Here is a 25,442-nt window from a genome sequence, read left to right on the forward strand (position 1 = left end):
TCACCTTGTATCCCCCCAGCACTTAGAACAGTGCTTTTAACATAGTAAGTGCTTAACAAATGCCGTCATACTATTATCAGCAAGACTCGAAAAATATAGGGATTTCTGAATGTTGAGCTGTCCATCGGCTCTTTCTTCCCGAACTGGGGCTAACTGTACAGCCAGTGCACCAGCTATCATGAAAGCTAAATAGGCTCCAGGAAAAAACAGAATAAGGAACCAAGTCACAAGCCCTTAGTACAGTGCTCTGCACACGGTAAGCACTCAATAAATATAGTTGAATGAATGAACTCATAGCAGCCCTCTTAGGATAAGGAACCCTAGCTACTTGAATTGGCTTGAACAAGAAATGGATGTTTTCCTCTGAGGTTCTGACTAGTGAGACTGAGAGTGACAAAGAGATACCACCAAGACTGGTTTGACATAAATGTCTCAGAGATTAGAAAATTACCTGCAGCAAAACAGGGAATGTATCAAGACCTCACAGGTCTTCAATAGTGATATAAAAGAGAAGTCTATAAAAATGTATGATGAAATATGCAGCTCAAGCAAAGAAACATGCATGGCCAGGGGTGGGCTGCCAAAGCTGAAGAGATCGCAGACTGCTGCCGCAGTGAGGGTTTGTCGGCCGCATAAGTATCATTACGATTCTACTGAAGGATGTGCATTTAACCACCTTCAGAACGATGAGAAGGGGCATCCTGCACAGGTGGCAAAGACAGTAGAACCCATGTTGGCAGGGATCATGTGTACCAACACTATTGTATTGTTTTTTCACAAGTGCTTAGTAATAATAATAGTGATGGTATTTGTTAAGTGATTACTTTGTGTCAAATATTGTTCTAAGTGCTGGGTAGATACAAGCTAATCAGGGTCGACATGGTCCCTGTCCCACAGTCTTCATCCCCATTTTACAAATGAGGTAACTGAGGCACAGAAAAATTAAGTGACTTGCCCAAGGTAACACAACAGACAAGTAGCAGAGCTGGGATTGGAACTCAAGTCCTTCTGACTCCCAGGCCAGTTTTCTATCCACTAGGCCTTGCTGTTTCCCCTCAAGCAGTGCTCTACACACAGCAAGCACTCAGTAAATACTGTTAATTGATTAGGTTGAAATCCTGTACATCTGTGTTAGATCCAGCCCTGCTCACCCCATTTTATGCTGCCATGCTTGAGGATACATACCTCTGCTTATGAAATCCCCTTTGAGTGTCCCAGCTCCTTCAGGCAGCTTATCCTCCCAGAGTTTCATTTTCCAGGCAGAAGAGATTTGACAGATAAAAAAGTGAAAACAGGTGAGAGAGAAAGCAGGTAAGGTAATGCCACACAAAGTAAAGAAAGAAGAGCAGGTGAGAGCAAAGTGTGAGTTGGACAGCTAATTCCCTCAGCATCATCAAATCCATCCCAAACTAACCAAAATCCAAGCCAGAGCCCTCTTTTTCAGGGAGTTGCATGAGACTAGGTAGACTGACCATTCATTCATCCAGTGGTACTTCCTGAGTTCCCACTGAGCGAATATGACTAATGAACTCCCTAACCATGTGATATGTACGCCAACAATAAATATGCTGGTGCCATCCCCATATATTATTTAGATGAGTGTCCATCTATTGGCCTGATGGTCTATTTGCTTCCTCTCTTGTTCAAAACTTATAGTGAATAATGCAAAGACTTGGAACTCTTACTTCTATTATTCTCTACCACATCCCTATAGTGCGTAGCATACTTCCGTGCACCATGTTTAGTAGTTTAAAGAAAAGTGAAGGATCAATTAATAGTCCATCAAAGTGTGAAATAAAAAACTACTTTTCATATTCTCATTCTCAAGAACTTTAGAACCAGAATAAGATAGATGAACCAAATAGCCATCCTGATTTAGCTGAGAAGAGTCTGCTTAAGGGTCTAAAACGTGCATTTCCGTATCCCTGGAGGCAAAGAAACTTGCTCTCAATGACTCAGCTATGTTTGTAAAATGAGCTCATCAGTATCTGTTTAGTTAGATCCATTTAATGCCAAACAAGCATTTGGAAATTCGTTCATGAGATTTTTAAAGAATTGGTTTATCTTTTGTCAGTAAATCATTTTAAGTCAAGAATAAATGGATTCAAATGCCAAAAAAATTCTAGTTTAGTTGAATAAAGTCTCCATCCCTGACAAGTGATTGCAACCACATTCACTAAAAAGTCTTGGATGACAAAAATGTCTTAATGATTGTCCTCTGAAGCTGCAATGAAGGAAACAGTACACAAGGGATTTCTTAAATTCTCTCTCATTTGTAGTGTTTTTTTGGTAAAGCACACCCTGTGTGCCAGGCACTATACTCAGAGCTGTGGTAGATACAAAATAACTAGTTGGACACAATCATGTCTCACATAAGACTCACAGTCTTAATCTCCATTTTACAGATGAGCTAACAGAGGCCCAGTGAAGTGATTTGCCCAGGGTCACACAGCAAACAAATGGCAGATCCAGAATTAGAGCCTAGGTCCTTCTGACTCCAAGGTTGTGCTCTACCTACTAGACCACACTTCTTTTCAGCAGCTTTCTTCACTATCTCTGACTTCTCAGTCTTCCTGTATGTTACCTTCATGACTGATGAGTAGACAGGACCCCAACACCTTCAGGAAACTTGGGTTACCCTAAGTAACCTCAGTTTTTCAAGTACTTGATTCTATTTCCAAGTTGTGTCAACGTTTCTTCCTATGGATATTAATATGTGCTTACTATCAAATCAATCAACGGTATTTACTGAGCACTTACTAGGTACAGAGCAGTGGCCTAGTGGGAAGAGCATGGGCCTAGGAGCCAGAAGACCTGGGTTCTAATCCTGGCTGCACCACTTGTCTTCTGGGTGACTTTGGGCAAGTCGCTTCACTTCTCTGAGCCTCAGTTACCTCATCTGTAAAAGGGAGATTAAAACTGTGAGCCCTCTGTGGTTCAGGAACTTTGTTCAATTCAATTACCTTGTATCTATCCCACCGCTTAGTGCCTGGTACAGAGAAAGCGCTAAACAAATACCACAGTTATTATTATTAGCAATAAGTGCTTGGGAGGGTACAGTGCAGTAGAGTTCATAGACTTGATCCATGCCCACAAGGGGTTTATAGTCTAGAGGGAGGAACAGACATTAAAATAAATTACAGATATGTGAAATGGGAGAGTATAGGAATATGTACGTATGTGCTGTGGAGCTGGAGTGAATATCAGCAGCTTAAGAGGTACAGCTCCAAGTGTATAGGGGGCTCAGAAAGGGGGGTCCAAATGGGAGAAATGAGTGGGCTTATTCGGGGAAGGCCTCTTGAAGGAGAAGTGATTTTTGGAAGGTTTTGAAGGTGGGGAGAGTGGTGTACCGTTGGATATGAAGGAGAAGGGCATTCTAGGCCAGAGCGAGGATGTGGGCAGGTTATCTATAGTGCTTTTCCTCTCAAAGTGCCCTCACATTAACTCATTTTCGTCCTTTCAACAACCCTGCAATGAAGGTAGGAAAGGCAGGTATTATTATCCTATTATGTATTAGGTATTATGCAGAGCACTGAACTAGATGTGGAAAATTACAAAAAGAAAAGGACACACCCTCGAGACTTGCTTGAATGGACAAAGGAGGAAAGGAAGGAGAGGGTGAGAGCAGGAAAAGAGGAGAAAGAAAATTAAGTTTAGCATGTGTGTCTTGAAGTCAGTGCTGTATCAGAGCTAGAAGAGTTCAGAGAGGATAAGAATATGGAAATGAGACTCAGAGCAGCAGAGAATGAAAGAGAAAGAATGGCCAAGGAAAAAAGCTGGACAACACCAGAGAAGCAGGCAAACAGGCCTCTAAAGAGCAGAGAAGCATGAGTCCTTTGTTCCTTATGAATTCTTTGCAAGTTTTTAGGTAGTCTCTAGTAATGGCAGGTTAGCCTGCTTTTGGCTAACCTCTTGACAAACCTCTTGAGGACAGACTGTGTCTAACTTTACTGCACTCTCCCAAGCGCTTAGCATGGTTCTCTGCACACAGTAAGCGCTCAGTAAATACCAGTGATGGTTTAGAAATGATGTGTAAGTGGCTGGAAACAACTGAAGTCGAGTTCAAGCTGTCCAGAGCCCCTCACGTTGCTGAGTGCTAGACCGGACACTGGGAACCGGGTGAGGCTTTCCCAGACTGAGCCCCCTTTTTCCTCTCCTCCTCCCCATCCCCCCACCCTACCTCCTTCCCCTCCCCACAGCACCTATATATTTGTTTGTACAGATTGATTACTCTATTTTACTTGTACATATTTACTATTCTATTTATTTTGTTAATGATGTGCATCTAACTTTATTTCTATTTATTCTGATGACTTGACACCTGTCCACATGTTTTGTTTTGTTGTCCGTCTCCCCCTTCTAGACTGTGAGCCCGTTGTTGGGTAGGTACCGTCTCTATATGTTGCCGACTTGTCCTTCCCAAGCGCGTAGTACAGTGCTCTGCACACAGTAAGTGCTCAATAAGTACGATTGAATGAAGGAATGAATGGTCCAGGAAAAAAAATTGGCTTTGGGAATTAGGAGACTTGGTTCTAGTCCCAATATGGCAAGGAGAGAATTGCCATTTCTGGTGAAGTGTTTCTTCTAAAACCAGTTTAATCAGTGTGCCATACTGTCATCTCTCTCACGCCCCCCATTCCTCCCTCTGGCTCACACTCTCCCACTCCCTTCAGATCAGGCAGACCATTACTTTCCCAGTCTTCCAAGTCGTACTGAAATCACACTTCCAGGAAGTCTTCCCTGACAAATCTCATCTCCCCATCCTGTCACTCTCTTCCCACACTGTGTCACCTATGCACTTTAGTCTGAATTCCTCAAGCACTTGGGGACTCATCTCACCCCCATAGCACTTACATTCATATGTGTGGTACTTGGTTGCTGCTTCCCCTACTTGTCATGTATTTTAATGTCTTCCTCCCCTCAATATTTTAAGCTCCTCGAGGGCAGGGTTCCTGTCTTCTCACTTTGTTTATTGAGCGTAAAGTAAGTGTTCAACAAATACCATTCATTGAATGATTGGCTGACCAACTAGCTAGGATATTGTGCAAAGTTGACAGGTCCAACAGGAATCCTGAAAAGTGGCTGCTAACATGGGTGGGGAAGACAGCAGTGGTAACCAAGGCAGCCTAGCGGCTTATGACAATATCGATACATTTCTGTGGTCTCTGTAGCTGTAAATGGCTTGTTCTAAATACAAAAAATCCATTGTGTGTGCACGCCACAATGTGCTGCATCCTTGCTCATCTGTGTACTTGTTGGTGCATTCTGTGTCTCTGCACAATCATGCCTGGCAGTGATGAGAAAGTGTGAGTGATCCAGGGTAAGCCATTAACATTGTAATCAATTCTTTCTCACAGTTTCTCAGTCCTAAAGTCTCGGGGCCCAGGCTTGCCTTTTCTTCTTGCCAAGAGACATCATCATTAAGGGTCAGCCAGTCAGTCATATTTATTGAGCGCTTACAGCATGCAAAGCACTATACTGAGCACTTGGGGCTGTACAATATAACAATAAAGGGACATATTCCCTGCCCACAGCAAGCAATGAAATTGAAATCTTCATGCTACCTCCGATCCTTATTTTAATCAATATTTATAACCAAAATAGATATGTGCCATAGATTTCTAGGTACCTTGGAGAAACCAAACAAGAAAAAGTAAAGCATGGGGTATGAGTAAAAGAAATGAACGTTTTTCTTTGAATTTTAAATTGAAAAATATTTTTAATCATTCAGTCATTTTAAAGAATTTTCCTTCCCTAGAAAGTTTAGTTTAAGGTAATTTAATAGACTCGTGCTTATTCTTTAGCTGTTTCACATATACCTGCAAAGACATAAAAGGAAAGTTTTGACCTCACAGGCTTTTTAGTTTTACCATTTTCCACTCTATCAAATCAAGAGTTAATGATGAGCAAAAAATTAAGTAGTACTAACTTTTTAAGAGCAACTCCATTTGTACATTTTGAAGCCCCTACTTTAGTGACAGAATTATTTTTACACATTATAAATTTAAGTGAAACATCTACTCTTGGAAAGCACCAGAGGACATATTTTTGAGATGTAAAATACAGTAACAGAAAGCTAGCCAAGCATAAATCAAGCTCTAGGTCTGTAGGCCCTGCAGAATGGTGGTGGGGTGGGGGGGTGAGGAGAACACTAGACTCTTTTTACAGTTCTCTCTCTCCTGAACAGAGAAAGAAATGAAATTTAAATGTCAGATATATGAAGAGACATTTACTCATTTAGAATATTTGCAGCAAGTAGTTTGGTATATATATTGGCAAACAAGTTTGCTCATTAATTTACTGTAGTGAATATTGCTAGGAGAAGAAATATTTAGGAGCGTGCACACATTATGAAAAATAGAAAATGTAAAGGATGTTCTTTCTGTAATTCAGAAAGATCAGCTGAGCCCAAGGGTAGTTTATCTCCTTTAGACAATCCCTCCTGTGGCCCCCAGCTTTATCTAGAATATGATTATTCTGATTCTGCTTTCAAGAGCCCCAAATCCAAATCTATACTAAGAACACAAAATAGGATTCAACCTTTAGCATAATATAGACCACCAAAATAAAACGCGGAGCTTTCCAGTGTCCAACAGCAATTGAACTTACAAAACATATTTTTTTTATCAGTATCTGTTTTTAATTTCTTGCTTGTTTTTGCCTGAAAACTGCTAAACCGAATTAATACAGAAATACTTCTAGGGTAGTATAACTTTAACCTCTTAAAATTAACCCAAATCCTCTCATTCAACTGGCCTGCTAAAATGAGGATAGCTTCCTTAGTATTTATCTTCAGTATTTGGTCAGATCAACCAATAGGAGACTCCTGGATTTTGCTACACTTATTGGAAGGTTCTTCTGCCTTCACTTATCAAGAGCAATTCAAATACTAAAGAACTGCTCTTAGTAGACATAGTTGGCTTCCTGTCAAGAATATTAATATAGAGCATTGGCAATTCCCTATATGACTTTACAAAATAAGTGACTTACATGTTCCCAAATAACCTTTCTTGGTCAGCAGCAGCAAAGTCGGCTGCCTTGTCGATCGGTGTGCCAGGATACTGTACTGTTAAAACCTTGGCAAATTCCATTGCTACCCATGTTTTGGCCTGTGTTCCATAACAAACATGGGTAGGAATGTTCCAAATACAGGTGCACCCATAATTTATGGCTAGGTGCATAAAGGGCCTTAGTGCCGAATGTTTTGGAGTAAAATCAAAATCAAACTGTCAGTCCAGTCTGTAGAAATATAAGGTTATTGTTCCAAGTGGTCGTCAGTGTGACTTATCACCTAAATGCTCCTCTTTGTCCAACTTTCTGGTTTTTTCTCAAGTCCTGACCCATACCTACTGTAACCTCTCAGAATAGCTCAACCAAGACCAGCCACATGCCCTCCATTTACTAAAAGCACACACATGAATCCCTGTTTTCAAAAAGGTATTTTCAATACTTTCACTGAAAAGGAGTGAGGGATGCTTAATCCAGCATTTAGTACAGTTACCTGTCACATGGTAAGCACTTAAATACTATTATTGTTATTATCATTATTTTTAATCTTCCCAATCACCCAAAAATCAGTTTTCTTTAGGTGCAACAGTTCTGCCATCTAGCCATCTGCAATTGGAAGCCAAGGGGGAAACCAGGAAAGGACACTGATATCAATTTGTCTTAAATTAAAATTTTCTATAGAGTCTGTTGTATTTTCTGAATATCATGTAACACATTATGGGCCCCCATTAAATAATGATGTCTTAGTATCTTCCCCAAGATTTCTGCATTGCTTTTCTTGGATTCCAAGTGGATATGAGTGAGCATGCGTGTGTTTCTGTTTAATGCTTTTATCTAATTTTCAGATTACCAAAATGAAGTAGTATGAATTTAAAATATAAACATAATAATGGTTCTTTTCCACTGTCTTCCTTTTATGTCTTTGGTTTTGCTATTTATTATCTAGAAAGGAACAAGACATTGCATTTGATTATCCTTTATTATGCATCATGGAGCATTTTGTTACTCCCCTCTCTAGCATATGTTGCTGGTATTGTTGTGGCCCACTGAGATTTTTAGGACAAAAACTTATAAAAAAAATAATTAAAACATTTTCCATTTGGATAGAAAAGAATAAAATGTTCCCTGAACTGTCTCAGATTCTCACCTCTCTGTAGAAGACCATGAGCTGGTTGATTAGACAGATAAATGCCAGTTGTCTTGAAATAACATTTTAAACTGCTTCTGCATTCCAGCCATGCATTCATATGCTGCCTCCTTCCTTTAACTAGTCCCGTTTGCTTAATTAATTTAGTTTATACTTTGACTAACAAGAAACTTTTAGTTTAGTTTTAAATTTGAATTGCAAACCTGAAAAGGACATTACAGCAGTTTATGGTCTTTTTTCATGATGTCTTCATGTACATCTTTGGTCCTGACTAAAATGTTGTTTGATTTTGTTAATAAGGAAAAATATTAGTTTGCAAGTCTGTCCTTCTATAGGCAAAAATGTATCTAGTGCTTTTGAGTATGCTGATGTTTTCTTTCCTCAGCAACAATTAAACTATAAGTTTTTATTTGATTAATGTGACTAGCTGGCCTTCTTAAGTTAGTATTTGCAACTGATCCCCTAATCTCTCACATAAGTACATATTTCTCTGACTTTCTTCTGCTACTTATGTGAGAATGTAACTTGAATATCTTGTGAGTAATTTCTTGAAAGTGATGTGGCAAGAATCAGGCAGACTCCTCTATCCTGCAATTAAAAGTAATCAGAATTTAGAAATCAAACCTTGCTTCAGTAGACATACCAAATGATAAATATCTGGGGCTAGAGCATGCGCACGCATGCACACACATACATTCTGGGTTTTTGTGAATATTAGTGCAGGGTTGTATATGGCTCGTGCCTTTATTGATTGAAAAAGGTTCACCTGTAATTTGGGGAACAAAGAGGAGAGATCATGGCTGCTTCTGATAAAAGGAGGGTAGGCCTTAGTGAATCTTAGTAGAGCCTTGAGGAACAGAGGAAATTCTAATAATCTCAACCAGTTTCTCTCTGGAAACTTGGAAAAGATAAAAGAAGCAGCAGTGTGGCTCAGTGGAAAGAGCACGGGCTTTGGAGTCAGGAGTCATGGGTTCGAATCCCAACTCCACTACATGTCTGCTGTGTGACCTTGGGCAAGTCACTTAACTTCTCTGAGCCTCAGTTGCCTCATCTGTAAAGTGGGGATTGACTGTGAGCCCCACGTGGTCCAACCTGATCATCTTGTATCCCCTCCAGCGCTTAGAACAGTGGTTTGCACATAGTAAGCGCTTAACAAATGCCATCATTATTATTATTATTACACCTCTCCACAAAGCATCCCATTTGTACTCTCCTTTCCCATAGCCACAAAATGAGCAAGAGAGCAGATTTGTGATTAAGGGGAGGAAGAAAGAAGGGTGAGATCGGACAATCTAAGCAGCCCAATTCACCAGTGGAGGAGAGGATAATCCATCTCATTGATCAAAACTTCAGACTTTGAGAATCTAGTATGGACTTCCTTATTTGGAAATTGCATCTATGATGTACGTGTACACAAACACTCACACACACCCCTTCCAAGTCCTTATTGATAGGGCCAGAGAGGATTGCATTCCATTGAAGTTTTCACAGCCAGTTTTGAGCCCTGCTCTCTGGACAGCACTCAGTATATTCATAAAATGTATTCAAATTTGCTCAGTTGAGGAAGTAGCTGCTAGCGATCTTAATCTCCTGGAGGGGAACTTGCTGGACTAGTTTCCATAGATAAACAATATTTCAGGTATGTGGACACAATTAGAGGACCGTTTTGTCACAGGACATCTTCTCTTGTACTGGACAATTAAACCGTTACTATGTGGAAGCATTGTGTTCAAACTGTAAAGTCATAATTTTAACAATAATAGTAGTAATAGTAATTATGGTATTTGTTAAACTCCATGTGCCAAGGTAGCTACATTGCAGTCGGTACATTGTCCCTGTCCCATTTTGAGTTTACAATTAAGTGTGAGGGAGAGCAGGTATTGAATCCCCATTTTGCAGATGAGCAAACTGAGACAAAGATAAGTAACTTGCCCATCATCACACACCAGGAAAGGATTAAAACCAGGCCCACACTCTTTCCACTAGGCCTCACTGCTTCCCCAGCCATTAGAAACATGAAAGAATATATGTGGATCTGTTGGATCTTGCTTGAATGTAAGGTCTTGAGTGATACTTTTGTGTTGAACAAATGCAAAATGAGACATTTCTCAAAGATCTAATTCCTCCTGGAAGGGACCATTTCTTCTAGACCTTCAGGGGCAACATGAGTCTTTCTGTCGAAAGGTGCTGCTTAAATTACGTGAAGAAAGGACAGTGGGTTGGGAAGCTCTAGGAATCCCACTTCTGACATGGTATCCCCTGCTCACCTCAGTGGTATCACTGAGCTTTGTTTTCAGTACCTATCTAAAAGGAACACTAGAGCAGTTAGCAGTTTTACTAGAGAAGGGGGAGAGCCCTATTACACTTTGACAAGTGTTTGCCTGTTTTGGAAGATAAACTTTATGGGTTCATCTCTCCTTTTTACTTTTGCATAAGGATCTGTTGTAAAATATCAAGTAAAAAATAAATGACTTCTTATCAAGTTGAGTATAATAGCATGAGCCATTATAATTAGCACTTGAGGTGATTAAATATGCTTCTTCTTTCAACAGGAGTCCTTTGTCTTTGAACCTAACTGCCTCTTCAAAGTGGATGAATTTGGCTTCTTCCTAACTTGGAAAAGTGATGGAAAGGTATTGTGCTTTGGTTTGTCTTCTGGCTAATTTTTATCATTTTGCCTACACATGGTTTTGGGACAACATAAAATATAGTCTGGCTCCTGCAATTGAAATTAAAAAAAATTCCTCATGCAGTACTAATACTGAAAATGCGTGAAGAGGAAAGTTGTTTCTTGTTTATTTCTGGAGGTTGGTGAATAGCTTATTTTATCCACCTTTATAACGTGCAATAGAACTACAGCTCATTGTATTGTCTTCTTAACTTTCAGGAAGGACAAGTATTAGAGTGCTCCCTGATCAACAGTATTCGTTTTGGAGCTGTACCCAAGGTATCCTGGGATTGATTTATACTATTCTTTTAAACATTGTGCATTTAAACATTAAACATTGTGCATTCAACATTGGAAATCACCTTTCTGTAACTTAACACATTTCTCCACTTTTCAGAAGCCTTCAAATCTGTGCATTTCTTTGTGATTCAAGCCAAAATCCCTGACCGTTGACTTCAGGGAACTCCACCAGCTCTCCTTAGTACAGTGCTCTGCACACAGTAAGCGCTCAATAAACACCACTGATTGATTGATCTGATTTTATTACCTTTTTTCAGTAGGTACTCTCCAACTCACAGTCTTCATTCCTTAGTAGCTCATATAACCTTTATCTTGCTCTGGAGTCCTCTCAGCCAGCTCCACACTCCACTGTTGTCCTGGCCTGCTATCTCCTTCTCCCAACTCCAGCCCTCCTCATCTTCAAATCCCTCTGAAAATCCCACCACCTTCAGGAATCTTTTCCTGATCACTTTTAAGTACCCTGTATCACATCAACCCCCAACAGCTCTCCTTAGCACTTGTAGATTTCAACTCTTCTTCAAAACTTGTATGTGTATGTTTATCCAAGCACGTATTCACGTAGTTATTCTATTTCACCTTGAAGTACACACAGTTCTATTTAGTATATCCCTGTCCTTTTTCTTGCTTCCACTATTTATAAATAATTTTTGACTATCTCCCATTTGATTGTCCTTCAGGACAGCAAACTTGTGATTTGCTTCTTTTATACTCTTTCAAGTGTTTAGTATAGTCCTGTGCATTCAATAAATACCATCGATTTATTCGAAATGAATTGTGGAATGTAGTTGAGCTTTTTATTTTCACCAAAATAGCCAGTGTTTTTCAGTGTAAAAACCTGCAGTCTAACTATATTTCAACTTAGGCTTCTAATCATTTTTAATTACTGGCTATCAAAAAAACCTTTTATGTGTCCGAAAGACACATTATTTGTTTTTTCAAAATGTTTTTTCTCTTTAAATTTTTTTCTCACACCACTTAGTAGTAGTAACAATAATAATAACAATAATGGTATTTGTTAAGTGCTTACTATGTGCCAGGCACTGTACTAAGTGCTGGGGTGAATACAAGCAAATTTTATTTGCTGTCCCATGTGGGGCACACCGTCTTGATCTCCATTTTACAGATGGGGTAACTGAGGCACAGAGAAGTGAAGTGACAGCAAACAAGTGGCAGAGCCAGGATTAGAACCCATGACTTTCTGACTACCAGGCTTGTGCTCTATCTAGCCAATACTCCACGCTAATCCAGGGCATATTCTTCATTCATTCATTTAGTCATATTTATTGAGCACTTATTGTGTGCAGAGCACTTTTGTTCGAAAGGAATCAAAGAATACTTGTTCTTTTTAGCAAGTGGTAAATCACATCTAGGATGAAGATGACAAAGAAGTCGAAATTATTTGACTGATTTTTTTACTTAGGCACCTGCCCTCTCCAATAATTTGGCTCACTGTGGAGATTGGCATTCTTTGGCTGTTTCTAAAAAATGTCAATGCACGTTAACTTATTCTAATTCAATGTGAAGTATTTGGTTAAATTGAAGGCAGATGGTGAAGTGATGGTGGGTATTTAAAAGGGCCTTCCTCTTAGTGTATCACAGCTTCCCCAGATAATCCTTAGGCCACTAGGCCGATTTACTAGGTGTACAGGTCACATGCCTGACATATTGCAGAAGTCATTCCCCATTTGAGGGACTGCAAGATCTTCCGGCTTCCCAGACCTCGGATAATATGGTTCCAAACAAAGAAGAAAATCTTCATATAACTTCGCCCTATTATTTCCCGGCTTCCTTGCTGTTCAGCCCAGAGAGTTAAAGTTTGTCATTGCTAGGTTTAAATCAAACCGGTTTGGCTTCAAACCAGCCACTGAGCCCCACAAGCTCGGGTCCTGTGAGACTGACCTGCTGGCTACAGATGGTTCTTTGGATCAGTTTCCCAATTTGTGGTGGTAGTTTATTTTTCTGATTGTTGCTGAATTGAGATGTTCTCTCACTCTAATAGATCGTTTTTTTAGGATAAATAATTGCTAACATCTTACCTTGCAAAGTTTTGGGTAAGGAGGCAAGAATAGTGGCAGTCAAAGCTCACTTTTCCACTTTGTCCTGCCAATGTTTATTAATCTAATCTAAAGGGAGCAGAACTTCTTGTGGTGAATAAATACTTCATTCTCTGTACCTTTGGCTAGGAAAGAGAGTCCTTGGCTTCTCCATTGAGTCACCCAGCCAAGCTGCCAATAATTGATGATTGTGGTAGTGTGATGTTTGTCTAATAAATTCGACTGAGGCCACAAAGGTGGTAATGTTCACCTTTTTATGGTATTTAAGTGCTTACTGTATGCCAGGCACTGTACTAAGTCCTGGGGTAAATGCAAGATAATTAGGTTGTATACAGTCCCTGTCCCACATTGGGGTCATAGGTTAGGTAGGAGGGCAGAGGATTTAATCCTCATTTTACAAATGAGATAACTGAGGCACAGAGGAAGTTAGTGACTTGTCCAAGGTCATACAGCAGACAGGTGGCTGAGTTGGGATTAGAACAAAGCTGCTTTTTCCACTAGGCCATGCTCCTTCCCCCTTTATTTATATGGGCAAATTCCAATCAAAAAATCCATCCTATCCATCCAGCATCCTTAATTTATCTTGCTAAAGGCAATTTTTTCAAATTATTTCCAGTAATTTCTTACATTCTTGTCAATATTTGAATGGGTAAGTTAAGTAAGTTTTCCTTCTAGCAAGATGTCACTGAAATTCTCATGTTGAGGGAGGTAATAATATGTACTTTGGCATGCCTTGTTTCCCTCAACATTGAGATTCAGAATCTAACTTCTCATTTCCTTTGTTCAACAGGATCCCAAAATCTTAGCTGCTCTTGAGGCTTTTGGAAAAGCAGAAAATGATTTGGAAGGGCAAATCGTTTGTGTCTGCAGTGGCACAGATCTGGTGAACATCAGCTTTACTTACATGGTAGCAGAAAATGCAGAAGTAGCTAAGGTATGTCCTTCCTTTGCTGGGTTCTTTTCAGGCAGCAGCTAAGTTTCATGTGTCGATCCCACGCTCAACTGGTACCAGCAATATTTCCATGCTGTGGGAGGTGATGGTGAAAGTGAGAAGCACTCACAATAATTCATTCATCAGTATTTTTCCTATTTGGTTATCAAAAAAAAAATTTACCAGTGCTTACCACCCTGGACCTAATGTTCTTGTATAGAATTAGTAGATCCAGAATTTAAAACAAAAATGTTATGCTTATTGGAGAACTCCCACACCATATTTATTATGTATGATGGCATCTCCCTTCGTGAAACATTGGACCTTGGGACTGAGAACCTGCACAAAGGAATTCATTCAGTCAGATTTATTGAGCACTTACTGTGTGCAGAACCCTGTACTAAGCACTTGGAAAGTACAATTCAGCAACAGATAGAGACAATCCCCATTGATTATCTTGCTAGTGGTTTGCAAGATGCCACTTGTCCATTGTTGTTCCTGCCAGCCATATTTCCCCTGGGGTAGTTGGCAAGACAGTAGGCAGTCAGAAGTGCAGCACATTGAGCCAGTCATCCAAGAATTTTACGTGCCCCATTTATTGCCAGAGTGACCAGGGTGTAGGGCCAGTACTGCCCTATAGCACTACAGACCAACAGGTGGTTGCTAGGGTAATTATAATAATAATGATAGTATTGTTAAGCACTTACTGTGTGCAAAGCCCTCTCAGTAGCCACTGCCGTCTTTGTTCCCCACAGTAGCCAGCCATATTTTGGGATTTCTTTTGCATCTGATCGGTGCATGAGTCACTCTAGGTTGTTCTTTGGTCAAATGTCTTCACTAATGGCACTGCTCTAGTAGGCATTTCCCTACTTACAGCTATTTTATCTACCATTTCCCCCTGAGCCACAATGAGATGTTGCATAGTTAGACTTTTTTGGACGAGTGATGTGGGAGTGCCTGCCGTAGTCTTCCCATTACTGTAGGTCTATCTGCTTCTCTCCAACAAAATGCCAAGGCGTGGAAGTAAATGGTAATACATTATGGCAAACAACCACTTCAGTTTAATTTGGGCAGAGTTCAGAAATTCATGAGACTCAAATTTATTCTTATTATTATTATTATTATCAGTAGTAGTAGTAGTTGAAATAGTACAGTACTTTTAAGCCCTTACTATGTTACCTGTAAAAGGGGAATTGAGGTTGTGAGCACCACGTGGGACAGGGACTGTGTCCAACCTCATTTGCCTGTATCCACCTCAGCACTTAGTACAGTGCCTGGCACATAATAAGCACTTAACAAATACCACTATTATTATTATGATTATCATGATTATTAGTAGTATTATTATGTACCAAGCACTGTTCTAAGCACTGGAATAGATAAAACGTAATCAGGTTGGACACAGTCCCTGTCCCACGTGAGGCCCACGGTCTCAATTCCCATTTTACAAATGAGGGAGCTGAGGCACAGAGAAGTTAAGTGACTTGCCCAAGGTCACACAGCAGACAAGTGACGGAGCTGGGATTAGAACCCAGCTGGGAGTCACCCAGGTCCTCCTGAATCCCAGGCCCATTCTCTATCCACTAGACCACACTGCTTCTCGCATTTAGTGAACTGAATAAGTAGCTGCTTGGTAAATCACAGCTCGTGCCAGAGGGGCAGTCTGTTACACATTTTACCCTGGATTAGCGCTTGAGCAAAGGAGGCAATACACTGCTTGGTCCAAGGCAAGATGGCAGTCTTAGGTGTCCCACTGAATTGATGGTTCTCCTTGCCTTGACCTGCTCTGTGAGTCCCAAGTTTGTTTACCCCTGGGAGATTTCAGACCCTTGTTTTTAAAATAGAGCTTTTACTAATTGCTTTCTATTTCAACATAATACTCGTGAAATTTTCTGAATGGCTTGAGGGAGAGATTCCAAGTAAATGCGTAGTATTTTTTATGTAACTTTAGGTCATTAAAATGCAGTTGTGGTTTTTCGGAGTGTTCATATAAAAGTCTCTTTATTAACCTCTTTTCCTGTCCAGTAGGTCTGCTTAGGTTATTCACACAAATTGGCTTTTATTACCTTAGTACTGCATTCTCTTAGAATAGCTGGAATCAGTTTCCTTCTCTTTCTTGAACTGCCAAACAGTGTTTGAAATACTGAGGCCCTGTTGTATTTCTTTGTTATCTTGATGAGACATGAAGCTAAAGGAATTTACTCTGTGTAGATCATAGGGTGAGGTACTATAAGAAGAGACAGAGTAAAGTTGGGAAAGTGATTCTTTGACAAGACCCAGCAATTTTAGAACAAAAACAATTGAAAGAGAATAATCTCAGATAACACAATTTAATTTTTCATCATTTTTTGAGATCTATATGACCTAGAGAGACTTTGACAAGAATATGGATTTTTATCACTGACATCTTGGCCACCTTTTGGATTAGATCATTATAATCTAATTATTTAAACCTTTCCCACAGTTATAGTTGGGGATTTGTCTCCCATTTCCTCTCTGTAAATACTCTCCGTTGAATTGATGTTATATTGCTGGCAAATGTATCCCAGGTTGCATTTCAGTGGTTGTCAAAAATGCCACTGCATATTCCCCTAAAGGAAAACTGCCTACTAAACAGCTTGTGATTCCCACTTGTATATAAGATCAGTAAATGTCCAAACTTCTTCAATTCAGGAGCCATGTTTTTCTAGCTATTCCCCATGTTTTCACAGTGCATTGAAGGAATCATTAAATTCTGAACATTATTCATTAGAAAGAAAAACTAGTCAAGTTTCTAGTTTTATTTTTCTCCCTCAAAACACAGCCGACTTTGGTTAATTTTGGTCTCCGGTGAATTGAACAAAGTTCAGATGTCTTTCATTAAGTTGCAGCTGGCACTGAATATCAAGCTCAAATCACAGACTCACTGTAATGAGATTGAGCAACAGCTCTCATCTTCTAAAATCTTTTCAAAAGTGCAAGTCTGTTGTTTTATACCAATTTTAAATTTTCCTTGAACAGCAAAAATGAGCTGCCATTATGAGGTTCAGAATGACAATATTTTATTTATTAAACAATTTCCAGACTACTCAATCAATCGTATTTATTGAGCGCTTACTATGTGCAGAGCACATACTCATTACACCTTGTAAGGCAAACTCTATAAATATTTGGACAACGCACATAAGTTGTGGCTTCTAACCAAACTCTCCATGTTCCCTCCTCCCTCCCCCCATCCCCCCAAACCTCATTCTTCATTTCTTCCCCCAAGCAGCCTTGGCTTCAGTAGAAGCCGCTTAATGGATCGGGCGGCTTTTAGCAAATTAGCTTACTTGTGCTGCTTTAAGAGAAGGCACGAAAGCTGCCTCTCTGAGGATCCTGAGAATCTCCAGTCTACCAGACCATCCGTGGAATAACCCAGACTTATCCTGTTTCAGGGCTTTGTGCTAGAACTGGGCACTATGAAAATTCCTCCATCCCATTTCCTTCCCCTCCCCAGTAGGATTGTGCCATCCCCTCGCCCCAGTTGGAGAAGGGAATGGTTGACCTGTAAAAATCCTGATTAAACATCCTTTTGGGAAGGAGAAAAGGAAAGGAGAGGCAAGAATCATTCTCAAAGTCTCTAAATCAAACATGAACTCTTCTGACAAGCTAGGAGTATTACTTTACCAAGGCTAATTATGTTTGCAGATTTGAAGAACAGGTGTGTAAAAATTGCATTTTCGTTCACCTTCAGTCGGCTCCTTTTTAAAAGCAAATAATTAGTTAAGAAGTTGTGGGGAGCTTTGTTGGAGACTGAGCTCTGAGTCAGAGCAGATGATCTGCCCTGCACTTATCAGTTTAATGCCAGAAACTTCTTACAGGAAACTTCCTGGTGAAATAGAGCATACACAAGCTTATTGATTTTCATTACCGACCCCTAAATTAACCTTCCTTATTCTGTGACTGGCTGCTTTTTGTTCTTGCCCTGAAGAGAGATAAAATATTACAGGCTTCTTCGTGTTCTAAATAATAAACTGATCCTTGGGAGAAACCAGTCGGAAAGTAGTCCAGTCTGAGTAGGGAGTTCTGTTTTGCCAAGAATTTGTTCAGTTTTTAATAAAGCTGCTTGATACATTTACTTTCAGATTAGCACAGGTTTGCCTTAACAGTTGTTTTCGTGAATTTAGACTGTCTGAAATTAGGAGCAGAAATCACAATGCCAAATGAGAGCAGGGCCTGGAATACTTTCTAAAGCCATTTTGGCTTTCTAAAGCAGCCTGTCCTGTCTCTGACAAGCATATTCCCAGTCAGCATGAGCATTAGAATGGACATTATTCGATTTATTGAATAATTCTAATGCAATAAATCACATGTGTGCACTCCTGAGTCTCTGAGTTTGTATAAGAGAACTGCAGGTGAAGTATCCAAGAAAGGTACCCCAACCTTCTGTCCCTTTCTTCCATTTCACTAGTTGAAGCCATGAACTACCACAGTCCTTGGGTAATTCTCTTCAGCTTTTTAAAATTCTCAATCCTAAACTGATGGCTAAAAGTATTTTGACGTCTTGTGGTTAATCTCTTCTCTTGTCTCCCATAAACTTTCCGTGTTTCTTAAGTGTACTTTAGGCTCAGAAAGCTTTAACTAAGGTTTACTTTACAGCACAGTGTATGAAGTGACAAGGCCAGAAGTATCTTATGAGAATTGATCTATATGTAGGAGCAGCATAGTATTTGGAATGGATTTATTCCTAGGCCATTGAAGGGGAAACATCATTAACTTCAAATCGCTGCCCAGTTTTTATTACCCTATTTGCTCCGGATATCCATTTGGTTTTCATTTACAGATATGCCCACCGGTTTGTCACAGTGTTTTTTCTCTCTTTAAATTTTAAAATATTTTTTAAAAAATCATTTCAATTAAGCATATTCTATGATTTCAAAGGAATGTCATTAGCCCTATTCTTCCCAGAATAATTCATAAATTTTAAATCCTGATTATCTGTTCACTTAATTCACAACAGCGTGATTATTAAGTATGTGAATTACCCACACCTCAGCCCATCTTTTTACTTTCCATTTTGGTGTGATTAAAGTTTGTATAGTCCCTGCATTGCATTGTCATAGCACACTTCAGAAAAACCATCAGAATCCATGGGCCTGGTGTAGTGTGTTGAAAACACATCAGAATATAAATACAATCAAAACATTTTGATCGTGGTTCATGGTCTCTGCTGTGTTACTTCCAAACATTTATCAAGTAGGTGGAGTTGAAGCAGGAGGAAAACCACAGTCATAGAGTCGTCTTGGGGACATAGCCTACAACAGAGGAATGATATGGTATCCTTCTGATCTCTCTTTTGTTCAATTTTGAATTTCCTTGACCATCTTGGCTCTTGTCATGTAGATGCTGAATAAGGAATAATATGAAATGATGATAAACAAAAAAACCCATTTATTTTCTGAACAGTCTTTGAGGCTTTAAAGGAAAGTGCAATATTTCAAAGCATGGTCTGCTATAAACCCTGTTTTCATTACACAGTTTAGCTTTAATACTATGGAATCAAATCAGTGATATTTATTGAGCACATTCTGTGCTCAGGACATTGTACTAAGTGATGGAAGAATCAGGGAACATTCTTTCCCACAGTACAATTCCACAAGTTGGCCCAGGTTGATTTTGTTTAAGAAAAAATGGTTGTGGGTATATCAATAAGGAGGTGAAGCTGTTTCTTTTCTCCTCCCTGTGCTACAGCCTTTCTGTATTTACAGAACTTTGTGTTTTCAAAGTTTTGCAGGAGTTTGTATGATGTAAAGCAAATTCTGCTGGTGGTGGATGTAATACAGGAATTTGTTTAGAAAAATGTCAGTCATGGTGGTATCACAAACGATCTTCCATACAACCCATTAATTCCCTTTGAATGGTTACTATAACATGATTTTCCAATAGTTCTTCAAGAACAAACCCCATGTTATACTACTCCATACCATCAGCATAGCTCAGTGGAAAGAGCATGGACTTTGGAGTCAGAAGTCATGGGTTAGAAACCCTGCTCCACCAACTGTCAGCTGTGTGACTTTGGGCAAGTCACTTAACTTCACTGTGCCTCAGTTACCTCATCTGTAAAACGGGGATTAAAACTGTGAGCCCCTGTTGGGACAACCTGATCACCTTGTAACCTCCCCAGCGCTTAGAACAGTGCTTTCCACATGGTAAGTGCTTAAAGAAATACCATCATCATTATTATTATTATTGTGCTCATCTCAGTTGGCAAAACACACAAGAAGTCAGCAACAGTAAATGTGTTTCCTCTCAGCTCATGTTTCATGGGTTTATCTTGAGAAAAGGAGACACTGATTTCCTTAAAAAGAACTTAACTCATAATGCACTTCAACTGAGTAAGGACATTTATTGCTCAATCTCCTCTTCTTTTAATCTTTCATTTACATTCTTGGAAAGCTTATTATTGTTGCTACACTGAAACAAAGGTTAGGCAGTTGAAAAATTACTTTTGTTTCCCACACAGGGTTAACCCTGTGTTCCTGATTCTGGTCTGAAATTTTCTGAGTAATTCGTTGTTCCTCATCTCATTTCTCCCCAACCAATTTTGGGATTAGTTCTCCACTTTTTCATTGTCTTTTCTCAAGTTCACATATTAACTGTAGATTTATAGCTCGGACGTGCCTAAGACAGCATGCTAATGCTTTATTATAAATGAACTGCTTCACACCCATACATCTCCAATTTTATATTATTTTAAAACTGAGTGAAGTTATTGCCTCTTGTAGTCTTGTTCTTATGGGAACAGACATTAGAAGTGAATATAGTGCTTGTGTACCGTTTGCTCCGATTGAGCAATGTCAATGGCTGTTTACTTTGTGCTTGCTGCAGTGAAAGATTGTTTGATCCTACTTGGATAAGATTTGCTTCTTTGTTGATTGTACTCCAGGCTCTATCCTCACTGAGCTATTTTAGAGCCGGACAGGTACTTTGGCAAAGAGTCAGATTTCTTATGTTCTTCCCGAAGTGATTTTGAAATAGCTTCTTTGAGAAGCAGCGTGGCTTAGTGGAAAGAGCACAGGCCTGGAACTCAGAAGGATCTGGGTTCTAGTCCCAGATCTGCCCCTTGTCTGCTCTGTGACCTTGGGCAAGACACTTGACTTCTCTGTGCCTCAGCTACCTCATATGTAAAATGGGGATTAAGACTGTAAGCCCCATGTGGGACATTGACTGTCCAACCTGATTACCTTGAATCTCCTCCAGCACTTAGAACGGTGGCTGGTTCATAATAATTTCTTAACAAATATCATCAAAAATAGCTCCTCTTATTCACAAAACCATAGCTTCGCCTTCATTTAGAAGAAAAATGATTTAAAGGACGTAGATGTGCACTGCATTCCCAGTATGTTTTTGCACTCTAAAAATTATGTTGTTCTGCCTTTATGTTCTGAGTCAGGCTTAAGCCTTTATTACAGAATAGATCAAATCTTAGCATTTCCATGATTTGGTTTTTTCTGGATGAGATCATTGATTTAAATCAAACTTGAAATTTGTCATCCAGCTCTTAGGCATCATACATCTAGTCCTCGTGCATCTAGTAATACCTTGTTCTTGGCTCACCCACAATTATAAATCCTGACAATTTAATGCTCCCTGTTAGCCTTTGAGAAGCTAAATAAGGGGGATGACTCCACCTGTTTTAGATGGCACATTCCCATAGAAGATATCATTTTGAGACTAAAGTGTGGATCTGATTTCATGCTAGCTGAGCCATATATTAGGCCACTGTTTTGAGGTTTAGTGGCTTAGGGTTTTACTTCTAGGAAAAATAATTTCTGAAAGGAACATTCAGATTTTGCTAGTCCCAAATAATTTAATGCCAATTCCAAAGTATTCACTCAGCATTTACACTGTACATCCCATCTCTGGGAGAGGATGATCCAGTCTCCTGGGCACAGAAAACAGAAACTCCTTACCATCGGCTTTAAACATTGTCACCTTGCCTCCTCCTACCTCACCTCGCTAATCTCCTATTACAGTAAAGTGAAGAAAGCCTTGTAGGATCACAATATTCCCAGGCAGCAGTTATCGATTGGGAGGACTCGTGATTCATTGAAGACTTCAAAACGAAGGGGAAAATTATGGCAAAACCACCCCCAGTGCTACAAAAGAGGGTTTCTGGAGTTCTCTGTCCCCCCTTGATTGAATTGCAAGTGAAGGTGCCTCTATTTGTTTTATTGAGATGTGGGTTAGGAATTTTTTTTTCCCCAAAAGAGGTTTTTCCCTGTGTGGACTTGCCCAGTGTAAGGGATATTAACAGCACAGTTGTTGGCAAGCTAAACATTCCTATCGGAAACCACTGTCTGAGGAAGGCTCTACAAACTCAGCAGGCCAGGGCTGTGAACTGACTCTGCAAGCTGCCTTCCCGTTTCTGCTCACCTTCTTCCTCTCATTCCCTGTTCTCAGGGCAGGCCATGGGGCTCTCCAGAAGGAAGGAGATGAGTGAGGATGTTGGGGATTTCAGTCTCTGACTAAATATCACAGGGCAAAGCACATCGGGATATACCTGTGTCTGTAGTAGCTAAATGGAGAGGAAGGTTGAGGCAATTATCCAAAAAACTCAGAGAAGAATGCCTGAAAAATATGGGTCAATCCAAATTGGTGATCTGCATTACTTGGGTTGATCAGCTCATTCATCATTCAACCTGGAATACACCTGCAATGTTGGGGATGTTGGGGATTTCAGTCTCTGACTTAATATCACAGGGCAAAGCACATCGGGATATACCTGTGTCTGTAGTAGCTAAATGGAGAGGAAGGTTGAGGCAATTATCCAAAAAACTCAGAGAAGAATGCCTGAAAAATATGGGTCAATCCAAATTGGTGATCTGCATTACTTGGGTTGATCAGCTCATTCATCATTCAACCTGGAATACACCTGCAATTGGCATTAGGTACTTAGAAGAAAATCACAAGCACAGCATTAGTGCAGTTATTATAATGCCGGTATCATATTTGAATCCCAGCTTTGCCGCTGGCTAACTGTGTTATCTTGGCCACATTTCGTAACCTCTGTGGACCTCAGTGTAAAATGGGGATGAAATAGATTGTGAGTCCCATGCAGGATAGGGACTGTGTCTGATTTCAAAACCTTGAATCTATCCCAGCACCGAGCATGTAAGTGCTTAATAAATGTCATAATTGTTATTATATAAACAAATTAATCTGCTATTTTTATGTGACTAGTTTTATAAGAAATATGTAGTTACAATGGTTTCAGGGCAGACTGCAGAAACATTATGAAAATTAGGGTAATTGATTTTCATTGATTCAAAGGGTAATAACTGATCTAATTTCATACTCATATTAGTCAGAAAATACTTAGCTTTTCATCAAATTCAATTGAATGGTGCCACTGTGAAACAAATCATCGTAGTTCTACTGACATCTGCTGGCATTTTACAGTAAGGTTATTTTATTTTGTTTCATCTAACTAAAACTTTCCCTGCAGACTATCCCATTTGAGGCTTAAATTCAGCTTCCATTAAAATATTCCAGGGTGAAGGAATATCGGGGAGAAAATGTAATGATATGGATCTCAGAGAGGCAGTAATAAATCAACTAAACCCCGAAATAAGTATTTTTTGGGATAGTCTATTTCCGGAGCCTGTTTAAAATGTATTTTTAGCGTAATAGAAACTTGGTATTTACATTTGACCAACATTTACTAGCAATTTTTTAAAAATAGCTAATTAGTAGCATCAGGAAGCCCTTGAGGGGGTTGGGGGGGGGGGGGCGGGGGGAAGCAACTTGTTCCCTGCATGGGAATGTGACATTTATTGTGGAAAACAACATACATTTAATTGAGGAAATCATTTCTTTCTCTTGACTACAAAATAATTTGTGCTTTTATATCAATGTTGGGAAAATGCATGGGCCTGCAGTCAATTAGGTAACTAAGGAAACACTTCCTAGTCCCAAAAGAGCTATTTTTTATTTTTAACTTGACATAAGAAGTAAGGTCTCATAATAAAACCAATGTGACTTTTTTAAGCTCTTTTATTCCTGTGAAAATGTACACTGTGGTTCTCATTTTCAGCTCATGCAGTTGGACCTTAGAGTGTGCAGTCACTTGTTTCCTCTTTCTGGAAATCATTGCTTTTGTATTTTCATTTTAGCGTTAGCTTGACATTACTGAACAGGTTGCAGATGGTGTGTGCCTCCATCTTCCATCAAAATGTGGTGATTAGCGACTGGGGCAAACAGGAAAAAATAAAAATCTTTCTGCACATCAATAAGAACATTCCACCCACTCCTCCCAAAGAGATAGATAGACATACACACTTGAGCGCTCGCTCTCTCTCTCTCTCTCTCTCTCTCTCTCTCTCTCTCTCTCTCTCTCTCTCTCTCTCTCTCTCTCTCTCTCTCTCCCCCCCTCTCCCTCCCCCCTCCCCTCCACCCCCCCCCCCACTTCCTTGCTTTTCATTATACATACTGATACCCCCACTAGATTAAATCCCCTTCCTTGGTTCCCCCAGAATAAAAGTAAAATGCAAAGCTTTCCAGTTGCAAGCTTTCTTACAGTTATCTCTAGGAATCGGAATAACAAAGAGCTGGTGAACCTAAGCAAATGTTTCGCTAAGGCTTGAGCTACAATGATCCCAGTGTTTTGTCTCCTGTAAAATGTATAACCATTATAGAGTGTTTCTGGAAGGTTTAAACCCTGATCACAGACACAAATGCATGACTTCAGTTGGAGTCATGAAGCCCGAGTTGGCCTTTCCTCTTAAATAATTTTTTAGGTGATAAACAGTGTACACAGACCAAAATCTCATAAAGGACAATAATTATCTTTCTCCTGTTTTCTTTGCAAATCTGTGAAGTTGGTTTATGAACTTCCACTAAAGATGTTCTTAATAATAATAATTTTGGTATTTGTTAAGCGCTTACTATGTGCAAAGCACTGTTCTAAGCACTGGGGAGGGTACAAGGTGATCGGGTTGTCCCATGTGGGGCTCACAAACTTAATCCCCATTTTACAGATGAGGAAACTGAGGCCCAGAGAAGTGAAGTGACTTGCCCAAAGTCACACAGGTGACAAGTGGCGGAGCTGGAATTTGAACCCATGACCTCTGACTGCAAAGCCTCGGTTCTTTCCACTGAGCCATGGTCTCTAAGTCTCTTAATCACGGTCTCTTAATCAAGAATTATGTAAGCACCATATTTTCGCATACTGAGAGTTGATGGAAGGTTTTCCATTTTAAAGCCCCGTGGAGAAGAGGAACAGCTAGAGTATCTGGCAGATCCTCAATTAGAATGGATCACTTAGCACACTGACTTGCTCAATATGTCACCCATTATATTTTATAGGGTTGT

General features: G+C 39.7%; 1 protein-coding gene across 7 annotated transcripts in view; it reads left to right on the plus strand.

The window, feature by feature from the left end:
• The window catches only part of PLCB4 (phospholipase C beta 4), a 365,501-nt gene that overhangs the window by 255,124 nt on the left and 84,935 nt on the right, over positions 1 to 25,442 (plus strand). For all 7 annotated transcript variants that reach the window (XM_038751364.1, XM_038751365.1, XM_038751360.1 and 4 more), the window contains 3 exons: positions 10,708 to 10,788; positions 11,043 to 11,102; positions 13,968 to 14,111. In XM_038751364.1, coding sequence (XP_038607292.1) covers positions 10,708 to 10,788; positions 11,043 to 11,102; positions 13,968 to 14,111 — 285 coding nt within the window. The remainder of the gene's footprint in view (positions 1 to 10,707; positions 10,789 to 11,042; positions 11,103 to 13,967; positions 14,112 to 25,442) is intronic.

This window comes from Tachyglossus aculeatus, chromosome 9, assembly GCF_015852505.1.
Source record: "Tachyglossus aculeatus isolate mTacAcu1 chromosome 9, mTacAcu1.pri, whole genome shotgun sequence".
Lineage (NCBI taxonomy): Eukaryota > Metazoa > Chordata > Mammalia > Monotremata > Tachyglossidae > Tachyglossus > Tachyglossus aculeatus.